The 12,909-nt window shown below is 44.3% G+C and overlaps 1 protein-coding gene and 1 long non-coding RNA gene across 2 annotated transcripts in view; one reads left to right on the top strand and one right to left on the bottom strand.

The window, feature by feature from the left end:
* Nucleotides 1–383: 383 nt before the first annotated feature.
* The window catches only part of LOC116971502, a 14,338-nt gene continuing 1,812 nt past the window's right edge, over nucleotides 384–12,909 (top strand). Inside the window, exons 1-2 of the mRNA XM_033018736.1 lie at nucleotides 384–896; nucleotides 12,212–12,428. Of these exons, the coding sequence (XP_032874627.1) occupies nucleotides 473–896; nucleotides 12,212–12,428 (641 nt within the window). The 5' untranslated portion in view covers nucleotides 384–472. The remainder of the gene's footprint in view (nucleotides 897–12,211; nucleotides 12,429–12,909) is intronic.
* Nucleotides 10,031–12,909, bottom strand: part of LOC116971503 — a 20,188-nt gene continuing 17,309 nt past the window's right edge. Inside the window, exons 2-3 of the long non-coding RNA XR_004411509.1 lie at nucleotides 11,661–11,663; nucleotides 10,031–10,067 (exon numbers count right to left, since the gene is read on the bottom strand). This is a non-coding gene — a long non-coding RNA (uncharacterized LOC116971503). The remainder of the gene's footprint in view (nucleotides 10,068–11,660; nucleotides 11,664–12,909) is intronic.

Genomic DNA, 12,909 nt, shown 5'->3' with positions numbered 1-12,909 from the left:
TAGTTTAGTTTAGAGATACAGCGCAGATACAGATATGGCCCTTCGGCCCACCGAGTCTGTGCCGCCCAGCAATCATTTGATCCTACACATTAGACACAATTTACAGAGGCCAATTAACCTACAAATCTGCGTGTCTTTGGAGTGTGGAAGGAAACCGGAGCAAACTCCATACAAACATACAAACTCCATACACACAGCACCCATAGACTCTAAATATGATTTTTGAAATTTAATGCACTTAAATATATCTTCCCTGCTAAAATGGTCAATCGCTCCTAAAATAAACACGAGTGCTTGTGTTTGCTAAACAGTAACTATTGCTCAAGAGACTGGAATGCACTTTGTCAGAGTGTTTCGTTCTGCGCTATCAGTTGCACAGGAAGTTCAACTCGTGTGGGTGGGGAGGTTCGCCGCAAACACAACACACGTCTCAGCTAAGGATCCAGAACCGCTGCAAAATATCCGCAGGACGATGGATCTGAATATATCTGCAAGGATTGATCAATTAGAGAAGCCCCTGCAAGAATATTATAGAAGAATCATCAGGAAAGATTCAGACAAAAGGGAAGTAAAACAAACTTTGCAGTCCACGCTGAAAAAGATGCTTGAATTTATTCATGAGCGGGACAAGTTGTTTGCAAACTACTTCATCCTAGTTGGGAGTGTCGCGGACGGAACCAAAACAGAAGCAGTGAATGAACTTGATGTCCTCATTCCCCTACAGATGGGCAAACTCAAGGTTGCCCCAGTTGATCACCATTTAAACCTGTTTAATGTCCATGAGCATGTTGGTGGAGAATGGAGATGGCTTGCTCACGATGGAACCATTTTGAGGTTGTATAATTTGGTAAACGAATACAAAGAACTTTACTACAAGAATGATCATGGCTTTCAAGGTAAAAACATATAAACCCTCATCTTATGTAAAACAGCTTTAGTCAATCGGTTTAAACAGTAATGAACAAAATAGCAAATTAATCTAAACAATGCAGAGTTTAAAACGATTCTGTTATGATTTCATGAAACTAAACATTCACTGTTGCTAAAGATAGGCATAAAATGCTGGAGTAACTCAGCGAGAGGCAGCATCTCTGGAGAGAAGGAATGGGTGACTGCGTTTCAGGTCGAGATCCTTCAAATTGAGAGTCAGGGGAGAGAGAACCTAGAGATAAGGAAGGATAAGGTGTGGAAACGACAGATCAAAACAAATGGTGATAAGGAAATGTAGAATAGGGGGGTTGCACGTAAGGTCATCAGGTCAAAGGGCGTGATGCACGGAGCAGCTCTATCCATCTGGAGGACACGACAACCTACAGCATACATTGTTAAATACACAAAACGAGTACTTTCTTACCTGTTAAAAAACGCCAAAATGGTTGATTTTTGCGCTGGAAATAATTGTGGAAGTCGGGGTAGCCGGGAGAGGCATTTATTAGCAATGTTACAAAATGTTGAGATTTTAAAAATCAAGTCTGCAATTTATCCCATCAGATAAAGCATAAAAAGAAGTTTAATTTGACACCTAATTCACTTTCACATCTTCAGTATTAAAAAAGTTATGGCCTTTCATACTCGGAAATTAGCATCTTGTTCCCTATTGATTTTCCATTGACTTAACACAAAAGCTGTGATCGAGGACAGTCTAAAGCCCATAACTTTATTAAAAATTAAGAGAACTGAAAGAAATTTTCAGTTATTATAGATTGAAGCATTTTGAAACAAATATTAAACAATCTTACTTGGATGACCTGAAATTAAAGCATATAATTAGTTAGTTACCCAATTGTAGCTAATTCCAAAATTCAATTACTAGATCTAAACATCTATTCATTTCTTAAGGAAAGATGAAAATTTTTAAATAGCCTAAGTGTCCAAAGAACATTCACACAAGAATTCACAGTAAAACATGATTTTTAAATCTCATTGACATTAATTTATAGGCCAAATGGAAGGAATTTAGTGTTCAATTGCTGTAAATGAATGGCCATTTAAATCAGCTTGCAAGTGGGATTTTGTGGAACGGGCTGGTTTGGAATGTTCCCATTGCGGTGTATTTGTACCCCATATGCCCAGAAAAATACTGCAGGATTTAATGGGCCCCCAAATTAGCTACTCACAACATAAAATTTTGTATAAAGGGATCTTAAAAAGCGCTTTTTAATGTAAAAATAAACAGCCTACTTTGCGTTGTCCCCTACATGAGATCCGTCCCGTTGGCGGCGGTCGCGGGTTTAGAGGATGATTTTTAACCTACTATAACAATTAAATAAACCAATTTAGTTTTAAAATAGCTGCAGCGAACTAATGTCGCAGCGATTTTTCGTCAGCAACTAAGTAGGCTGAACAACCTCGATTTGAATAGCCGAGAGAAAATCGCGTTTTAAACCCGCCCCCCTCTCAAAGGCGCCAAAATCGCACACACGGGCAGCGACAGAACTGCAGCGCCGCTGAAGGTAAGTTTTGCAACATACCTACATTTATCCTACTTCAGAATACCAAAAGTGAGGAGAAATGATGGTAGAGAGAAGCGACAGCTGAAGGGACAACAACGGCTAAATGTAGTTGGTGAACATTGGCCGTGCCGATATCAAGATTGAAATCGCGTTTGCTCACTGCATTTCATCAACAGTTAGGCATTATTTGTGTTTTCTCTTGATTCCTTTGGTATCTAAAAAGTTTCAGAAGTGATAAATCTGGCTGTGAAATTTTTAAATCGCCCATGGTTCTCGAGTGGGTTTTTACATGCAAAAAGAAAATGCTTCTGAAGCTACATTTATCATTAAAAAAATCTCCAGACTAAAGGGGCTGTCCCACTGTACGAGCTAATTGACGATTTCTCCCGAGTTTCCCCTGATTCGAACTCAAGAGAATTACGGTAATAGCCGCTCGTAGGTACTCAACGTTGAAAAATCTTCACGAGTCTTCACGAGCTTACCGCGTTTCCCGGGTAGCGTTACGAGCCGCTAAGAGACGTCCCGAGCTCCGACGTACCCGCTACGTACATTCTACGTGCTTACCATGAGTTTGATTTATTTTTAAACTCGGGAGAGCTCTTGAATTACCTCGTACAGTGGGACAGCCCCTTTACGAGTAGTGTGTGGAAAAGTAAGTTTTCTATCATTATGCTATTGAGATGTATATTTTGGCAAATAATAAAATGTCCTGACAGCTTAAACACCCACTCCCTTTCAATAGGATATTGTCAATTTGCTGAGGTTGACTATGTCCAATTAACTACTAACAATTATGCCATTCCGTGGCTTGCATCACGTATGGTTTGTGATTTTTATCCCGATTACCACAATTACCACAATTGGTTACCCCGATTTCCACAATTATTTACAGAGCAAAAATTGACCATTTTGGCGTTTTGTATAAGGTAAGAACGCATTCTTACCTGTTAAAAAGCGCCGAAATTATCAATTTTTGCGCTGAAGACAATTGTGAAGGGTGACTGAGCGCTCTGAACCAAACGCTCTGAACTTACCTGACATCTTTGCTCTGAACCCGAGCAAGGTGTAAGCGGCCGAAGGAGCGCATCCCTCGGGACAGCCCCTGGCGGTCAGCGCTGTCCGGCCACGGCCGCCCTCTGCCCCGTCTCCCCCTGTGCGGCCGCACTGTCACGGGTTGTGGGTGACACACCGAACCGATCCCCCGACCGTGGGGACAGACGGCGCGGGGTCCGCGAGCGTGGAACCAGAGTGTGGAGTCCGGATGCTGGGACAGAAGAAGGGCTGGCTGTGCTGGCAGCCGTAGTAAATGCTCACCTGACATTCACCACTTGTACCCCAGTTGGCGTTGCATGGGTCGTGACCTCCATGCCGTACAACCTCCCTTTGGTTCATTGTTAGCTGATAGGAAGTTGACAACGAGGCATACATACAAATTTAATCAGGACTAGGAGAACTAGGAGAAGTAGGGTGGGGGAGGGATGGAGAGAGAGGGAAAGCAAGGCAATAGACAATAGGTGCAGGAGTAGGCCATTCATTCCATCGAGCCAGCACCACCATTCAATGTGATCATGGCTGATCATCCCCAATCAGTACCCCGTTCCTGCCTTCTCCCAATATCCCCTGACTCCGTTATTTTTAAGAACCCTATCCTGCTCTCTCTTGAAAGTATCCAGAGAACCGGCCTCCACCGCCCTCTGAGGCAGAGAATTCCAGACTCATAACTCTCTGTGTGAAAAAGTGTTTCCTCGTCTCCGTTCTAAATGGCTTACCCCTTATTCTTAAACTGTGGCTCGTGGTTCTGTATTCCCCCAACATCAGGAACATGTTTCCTGTCTCTTGCGTGTCCAAACCATTTATAATCTCATATGTTTCAATAAGATCCCCTCTCAACCACCTAAACTCCAGAGTATACAAGCCCAGCCGCTCCATTCTCTCAGCATATGACAGTCCCACCATCCTGGGAATTAACCTTGTAAACCTACTCTGCACTCCCTCAATGGCAAGAATGTCCTTCCTCAAATTATGGGACCAAAACTGCACACACTACTCCAGGTGTGGTCTCACTAGGGTCCTGTACAACTGCAGAAGGACCTTTTTGCTCCTATACTCAACTCCTCTCATTATGAAGGTCAACATGCTATTCACTTTCTTTACTGCCTGCTGTATCTGCATGCTTACTTTCATTGACTGATGAACAAGGGTTTTTTGAAGTTTGAGAAATCAACGTTCATACCACTGGGTTGAAATCTGCCCAAGCTGCCCGAGACTGGGTATTGTGTAATGAGGAAGGATTAGTTAGCGATCTTGTGCAAATCTCCTTGGGCAGCAGTGACCATAATATGGTGGAATTCTGCATTAGGATGGAGAGCGGAATGGTTAATTCAGAGACTAGGGTCCTGAACTTAAAGAAAGGAGACTTTAAAGGTATGAGGTGGGAATTGGCTGGGATAGACGGGCAAATTATACTTAAAGGGTTGACAGTGGAGATGCAATGGCAAAGATTTAAAGATCGCATGGATGAATTACAATTGTTCATCCCTGTCTAGTGAAAAAATAAAACAGGGGAAGGCGGCTCAGCCATGGCTAATGAGGGAAATCAAGGATAGTGTTAAATCCAAGGAAAAGGCAGATAAATTGGCCAGAGGAAGCAGCAAACTGGAGGACGGTGAGAAAGTTAGAACTCAATAGAGAACAAAGGGGTTAATTAACATGGGGGGGGGGGGGGAGAGCATGAAAGAAAGCTTGTGGGAAATATAAAAACAGACTCTAATAGCTTCTTGAGATATGTAAAAAGGAAAATATTAGTGAAGACAAATGTAGGTCCCTTATAATAGTAAGATTAAACGAGAACTTACCAGTTTGAAGTTTGATCTGTATTTTATGAGGAGTTACGATGAGGGATTACATGAAGAGCCCGCTCAGCACGCATGCGCGGCATACTTCAAAGCAGCGGTGTGGAATCACAGATAGACACAGTTATTGAAATAAACATAGTAAAGAAAAGGAGACATCAGTTATCAGTTTGACCCATATTATTGAGGGTGGGAGCGGAGGGCACGTAATCCCTCATCATAACTCCTCATAAAATACAGATCAAACTTCAAACTGGTAAGTTCTCGTTTAATCTTACTATTTTACTTCGGAGTCACGTGAGTGACTACGTGAAGATTTTAAAGCTCTGTGATTTCAAACCGTGTAACAGTTATTACTTCATTCACTGCCGAAGTCCTTGAGGGAGGAAGTGTGTTATCGTAATCAACCAATGAATCTGTTTGTAGAAAAACACAATGGTATTTTTTAACAATAACAACAAAGAAATTAAATTGCTCCCCTGGGCTTAAATTAAATATTTGCAGTCTGTAAATTTTTTTCTGCAAATAAAGCAGGTTTTGCCAACGGCTTATTATAAAAAGTTCTGAACGTTCTTTCCCCCGACCATCCTGCTGTAGCCAGGATGTGGTCTATAGGCACGTCCATTCTTTTGGCCGTCGACGTGGATGCTGCCCTGGTGGAGTGAGATTTGTACATGTTAGTGTTTATCCCAGCAGCTTTTAGTACCTGCTTGAGCCATCTCTAAATGGTTTGGCTCGTCACCCGACCATAAGGTTTTTTATGACTGACCCATAAGGCTTTTTCACTCCCTCGAATATTTTTGGTTGTGTCTATGTAGGACAGTAGGTGGGTCATGGCACATAACCGTGGTTCTGGCGGGTAAACCCGGGATTCCACGATTGGATTAAGTGTTCCTGGTCTGCTCTGTTTGATCAGTCCCTGGATAATGACAGAGATCTGTTCTGGAGCTGTGAGCATGCTGTCCAGTCGCAATAGGTGTAGTGACTGGACCCTCTGTGCAGATACAAGTGCCATCAACATGAGTGTTTTGAGCATAGATTGTTCCAGGTTGAGGGATCTGGCTGGTGGCAATCCCCTGAGGTATGTCAGGACCATACTGACATCCCATATATGGGTGTACCTTGGTCTAGGGGGTTAGAGTTGTAAATACCCTTCATTAGTTTGACCACCAGCGGGTGGGACCCCATGGCCTGTTGTCCTGGAGCTTGTTTTAAATAGACAGACAGGGCACTTCTAGCTGTGTTGATGGCACTGTAGCTGAGTCCTTCATCGTGGTGAAGGTTCGCCAGGAATTCCAGTGCGTTGGTAACTGTAGCGGTTGAGTAGGTGGTCCCTGTATCCAAGCAGTACTTCTCCCATTATTTGATGCTGGACAAGTACTGTTTTCTTGTGGATGTTCGGAGGGATGTTGTGGAGTAACGGGAACCATGGCTGTGTAGGCCAGTCAGATACTATCAAAATACCTGAAGCAGAGTCCATTTGTACTGTGCGTAGTACACGGCTGATGAGGCAGAAGGGAAGAAATGCATAGAAGAAGAAATTTCCCCAATCCAGCACGAACGCATCTACCGCTGCTGCCTCAGGGTCTGGTTCCCAAGCGACATACATAGGTACCTAGTGATTTAGCCTTAATGCAAATAAGTCGATATCTGGCGTGCCATTTTAAAAAAAAAAAATTTTTTTTAAAATAATCTTTGCAAACACTTTGGGGTTTAACATCCATTCGGTGTTGTCATTAAATTTGCGTGACCTGGTGTCTGCCACTGTATTTAGCTTACCTGGCAGGTAAGTTGCTGATAGCCAAATATGTCTTTCGACACACCATTGCCAAATTGTGTTGACCAATTTGTTGCATGATATCGATTTTATGCCGCCCATATGGTTAATGTAGGCCACCACCGTAGTATTGTCTATTTGTAACCGTACATGCAAGTGATGCATATTCGATGCATATGCTTTTAAAACCATAAAAGGCACCCAACATCTCTAGATAGTTAATGCCCAGTGTAAGTAGTAATGATGACTCTAGGTAAGTCCATCTACCACCTGTGCTGGATATGGAGTTAGTCGCTCCCCAGCCTTGAGTACTGGCATCTGTTTGGATAGCTAAAGTAGGGTTAATGATGATGATAGGGCTGAAACTATGCCAAACGTTTTCTGCCCACCACTGTAGTTCTGATATTGCTTCAGTGGGTAATTTCATGATCCGGTCATGACCTGCATGTCGTTTTAGTGCCTGTACCTTTGCTCTTTGTAAGTTTTGATAGTGCAAAGGTCCAAATTGTTTAGCCGGAAATGCTGCTACCATTTCCCCAATTACTCTTGCTACTTGTCGAATAGTTGGTCGCTCGTTGACCATTAAATTGTTGCATGATTGTGCCAATTCAGTTGTTTTGTCTTTTGGAAAAGTCACAGACATGTGGGCTGTGTTAATTGTGAAGCCCAAGTAGTCCATGGTTGTGGATGGCTTCAACTTAGATTTATCTGGATGTAAGACAAATCCCAAGGTTTCGAACAACTGTTTGGTAGCTGACACAGCTGACATGCCAATTCCATGGTCTTGCCTACTATTAAGATATCATCAAGATATGCCATGACCATATGTTTTTGTCTTCTTAATATTGCCAGGGCTGGTTTTAGTATCTTGGTGAATAATCTTGGGGCTGATGTTAATCCATCGGGTAATGCTTTAAACTGCCATCCAGGTAAATTTCAGGTATCTGCGATGATCCTTGTGAATGGGTACTGAATAGTAAGCATCTTTGAGGTCAATGCTTGCCATGAAGTATCCTTTGGAAATCAGTTGTTTGGCAGTAACAAACGTTTCCATTTTGAAATGTACATACTTAACAAAACATATTTAGTGAAGTTAAGTCAATGATGAAGCGACACCCACCATCTTTTTTAGTTTTAGTGAATATATTTGACACAAATTCCAAGGGTTCATGTTTTGTTTTTTTCCCATGATACCCTTAGTGATTAGTCTCACCAGTTCAGCTTGTCCATCTCGTTTCTCTTTAACTGAGAGGGAAAAGGCCCTCTGGGGTGAACATTGAACTGGTGGCAATTTTTCTAGTATAAATTGTATTTTGTATTCACTAATGCTATTGAGTATATACTTGTCACTCGTGATAGACTCCCATGGTTCCTTAAACAGGTGTAACTTCCCCCCTGTTAGTATTGCGCCCCTATTTTCTATATGCTGGTAGGAACCAGACCCCCCTACCTCCATGGTTATGGGTGTTTCTTCTGTCTCTTCCTAGACCAGCGAGTCTTGCCCATTGTCTGACGTGGCGGTGATGTTGGGGGGTGGCGCATTTTCCATGGGGTCCGCTCTGGGCCTTGGTCTAAAAAAGACTTCAGGTGATAAAATGCGGACCCCGAGCTTTCACCAGTCCCATATGGTAGACGTCGACTGGTGGACGCGATGGGGTGCTGCCGCTTGGGTATTGTTGTTTGGGGTTTGCTCGTCCCAGGGCCTGCCCTCATGAGACCAAAAGTTTTAGAGGACTCTTCCATATTTTTTACTTTTTTCGTGAGGTGTTTGCCAAAGAGCAGTGTGTCTGGCTCAGTGGCTGGGGTTTTGCACAACCCCGCGAATTTTGGATTTAGGACAGGTCTTATGATTTATTTACGGAGGTTATTTATCTCGAACTGCGTGTTTGTACAACAGTGCGAGAGTGTCTTGTTGGTTTGTGCTCATTTCCGTCTGGTCCACAGAAAGAGCAATGATGTGATGGCTGACGTCAGGAGCCTGAGGATCCGCTGCAGTATCAGCTCCTGGTTCTGAATATTTGTCCCGACGTGCCCCCAGATTTGGCTGTTGACAGCCGGCACTTTGAGGGACTCACAATTTTCTGGAGCTGTGTACATTTTTAAGGCCTCATTAACCACCTGCTCCTGTAGGGACCTGTTGGAGAGGTGGTTGATGCTGGCCGCTAGTTTAGGCTCTAATGGCCTTCCTGCACGTGGGGCTGCCACGTAGCGGTCCACCACACCCAGCACATCTTCCTTGTCCTGCACCCCTTGCATACTCCCGACTTCTTCAGCCAGCATCCCCTCTTCCTGACCAGCCCAGTCCTGGTCACCAAAGCTACCCTTGGGTAAGGAGGAAGCGATGGCCAGTGCACAAGGCACTGTGGAGGGACTGCCTGAACTCCCCCTGCGAGAGCGCCCCTCACGCAGCACGTCTCGCTGGAGCTCCTGCTCCAGGAGCCGCTCCATGCGGCTCAGGCGGCTGTCTCTCCCCCGTGCGGGTGGAGAGACGTCCCCGTCCGACAAGTCGGAAGCCACCGGCCGGACGCTTCTTCGGTAGCTTTACATCCAGCCCGCTGCTCAGGCGCTAGCGGGACAGGGCTCGGCACGGTGTCGGGGATGGCGGAGCGCCCGGTAAGCGGTCCTACCGCCTGTTGCTGCACTCCCCCCAGATGGAACGCTCCTCCGTTGGAGTCGAGCGGGGGACAGGTTAGTTCAAGAGCCTTTGTTCTCTGACTGTGAAACAAAGCAGTAGGCTCTCCTGTGAAAGAAAACCGACCTCAGGGTACTTACCTGATGGTCCGTTCTTTCACCCTGTAGCGGGAGTGCCTGACCCCTGATGCGGCCGCTGTTGCACTGCTGAACGCAATGCCGCGCATGCGTGCTGAGCGGGCTCTTCACGTAGTCACTCACGTGAATCCGAAGTAAAATCAGAGACAGGTGAGTGTATAATGGGAAACAAGGAAATGGCAGAACACTTAAACAAGTACTTTGGTTCTGTCTTCACTAAGGAAGACACAAACAATCTCCCAGGAATATTAGGGGACCGAGGATCTAGTGGGGGGGGAGGAACTGAAGGGAATCCACATTAGTCAGGAATTGGGGTTAGGTAAACTGTTGGGACTGAAGGCAGATAAATCCCCAGGGCCTGATGGTCTGCATCCCAGAGTACTCAAGGAGGTGGCCCTAGAAATCGTGGATGCATTGGTGATCAATTTCCAATGTTCTCTCAACACTGGATCGGTTCCTGTGGACTGGAGGGTAGCCAATGTAACTCCACTTTTTAAGAAAGGAGGGAGAGAGAAAACAGGGAATTACAGACCAGTTAGCCTTACATCAGTAGTGGGGAAGGTGCTTGAGTCAATTGTTAAAGATGTTATAGCAGCGCATTTGGAAAGCAGTGATGGGATCGGTCAAAGTCAGCATGGATTTATGAAGGAGAAATCATGCTTGACTAATCTTCTGGAATTTTTTGAGGATGTAACAAGTAGAATGGATAAGGGAGAGCCCGTGGATATGGTGTATCTGGACTTTCAAAAAGCCTTTGACAAGGTCCCGCACAAGAGATTAGTGTGCAACATTAGAGCACATGGTATTGGGGGTTGGGTATTGACATGGATAGAGAACTGGTTGAAAGACAGAAAGCAAAGAGTGTGAATTAACTGGTCCTTTTCTGAATGGCAGGCAGTGACTAGTGGGGTGCCGAAAGGCTCGGTGCTAAGACCTCAGTTATTTACAATATATATTAACGATTTAGTCAAGGAAATTAAATGTGACATCTCCAAGTTTGCGGATGATACAAAGCTGGGTGGCAGTGTGAGCTGCGAGGAGGATGCTATAAGGCTGCAGGGTGACTTGGATAGGTTAGATGAGTGGGCAGATGCAGTATAATGTGGATAAATGTGAGGTTATCCACTTTGGTGGCAAGAACAGGAAGACCGATTATTATCTGAATGGTCAGAATAGGAAAAGGGGAGATGCTTGTACATCAGTCACTGAAAGTAAGCATGCAAGTACAGCAGGCAGTGAAGAAAGCTAATAGCATGTTGGCCATTGCGAGAGGATTTGAGTTTGGGAGCAAGGAGGTCCTACTGCTGTTGTACAGGGCCCTGGTGAGACCGCACCTGGAGTATTGTGTGCAATTTTGGTCTCCTAATTTGAGGAAGGACATTTTTGCTATTGATGGAGAGCAGCATGGGTTCACCAGGTTAATTCCCGGGATTGCGGGACTGTCATATGATGAAATTCTACTCTTATCACTTATGACCGTGTGACCTCATGATCAAAGCTTGCTTTTGCTGAGAAGTGGCTTTCATGATATGGGCTTGTATCAAGGATTCTTTGTGGATCTTTAATGAATGAATGAATGCTTTATTGATATATGTGACAAGCTATAGTGAAATTCTTTGCTTGCATAGCTAGGATATGCAAATAAAGGGCACTTACAAAGTACTCTCGCGCCAGGTCTCCCTTTGTCCCCCCCCCCTCACGGTGACCCCCCCACGCCAAGTCCCCATCGTCCATTGTTCTTCCCCCTCCCTCACAGCGGCCCCCCCCCCCCACGGCAGGACCTCCTTTGTTCCTTCCCTCGGCAGCGACGTCCTCACTCCACGTGTCTGTCCTTGTCCGCCGGTCGGCGCCATCGACCGCCGTACTGATCTCTGCGCTCTCTCCGGACGCCTCCGTGGTGCCGACCCAGACCCCAGCAGTGGGCGCCGCTGAGGAGCAAGGAGGTCCTGGTGAGACCGCACCTGGAGTGTTGTGTGCAATTTTGGTCTCGTAATTTGAGGAAGGACATTATTGTTATTGAGGGAGTATAGCATAGGTTTAGGAGAACTGTAATGTGCCAAGTCATGCGATAAACATCCTTTCGTTAATGCTACAATTTCATTTGAAAGTAAAAATAAAGAGTGATTGAATACTGGACGCCCATCACGTCTGACCTTCTGACATTTCCCAAATATCATTGATCATTGCTGCTGTATTGCAAACATTTATTTTTATCTTTCGTAGCAGATGTTTTAAAAGTTACCATTATCATCTACTACATTACATGTGTTTGTTCAAATTAAATGAAATTAATGTTTCGCTTGCTATTGCACTTACCTGCTATCCAAAACTTTTAACTGATGATCAACTTGTGTTTGCAGTTACAAAAAAGAAGGTGCTAGCTTCAGCTTTGCCTCTGGTGATCAACTGGATAAGTATTGACATGGTACTTTGCATTGAAAATGCCCTATATTTCTCCGATGTGAAATGGCCCTTCCCAAGCTGGCTGTGTGGCAAGTCAAAGTGGCTGAGCTGTGAACTACAAGAGCAAATCAAAAGCATTGGGATAGATATGACCTGTCAGGGATTATGCTGGAGGTAAAACATATTGTTGCGTTTTCGTGCCATTAAATAGTTATTTAATTGAACAAATAATTGATCTCGTAAGACCCTGGATAAAACAACAGTATATCTGCAAAGATAGATACAAAAAGCTGAAGTAACTTAAAAACATAGACTTTGACTGCATGAGTTTCCACCAAGTGCACTGGTTTCCTCCCAAATTCCAAAGACGTGCAGGTTTGTAGGTTAATTGGCCTCCGTAAATTGCCCCTAGTGTGTAGGATGTGAAAATGGGATAACATAGAACTTGGTGTTCCAGTGACTTGGCTTGGACTCGGTGGGCTGAAGGGCCTGTTTCCATGCTGTATCTCTGAACTATTATACTAAACTAAATTATTGCAAGATACTTCACAAATGTATAATCAAACATACATAAATATCAATCCAAAGAGGGAATTTTAGCAGTGGAAATGCAAAAATTGCTCAAGCTAAACTGATAAAACAATTAAAATGAGAA

This window comes from Amblyraja radiata, chromosome 3, assembly GCF_010909765.2.
Source record: "Amblyraja radiata isolate CabotCenter1 chromosome 3, sAmbRad1.1.pri, whole genome shotgun sequence".
In the NCBI taxonomy this organism is placed as follows: Eukaryota; Metazoa; Chordata; class Chondrichthyes; order Rajiformes; family Rajidae; genus Amblyraja; species Amblyraja radiata.
This window is presented reverse-complemented; position numbering and strand designations above follow the sequence as displayed.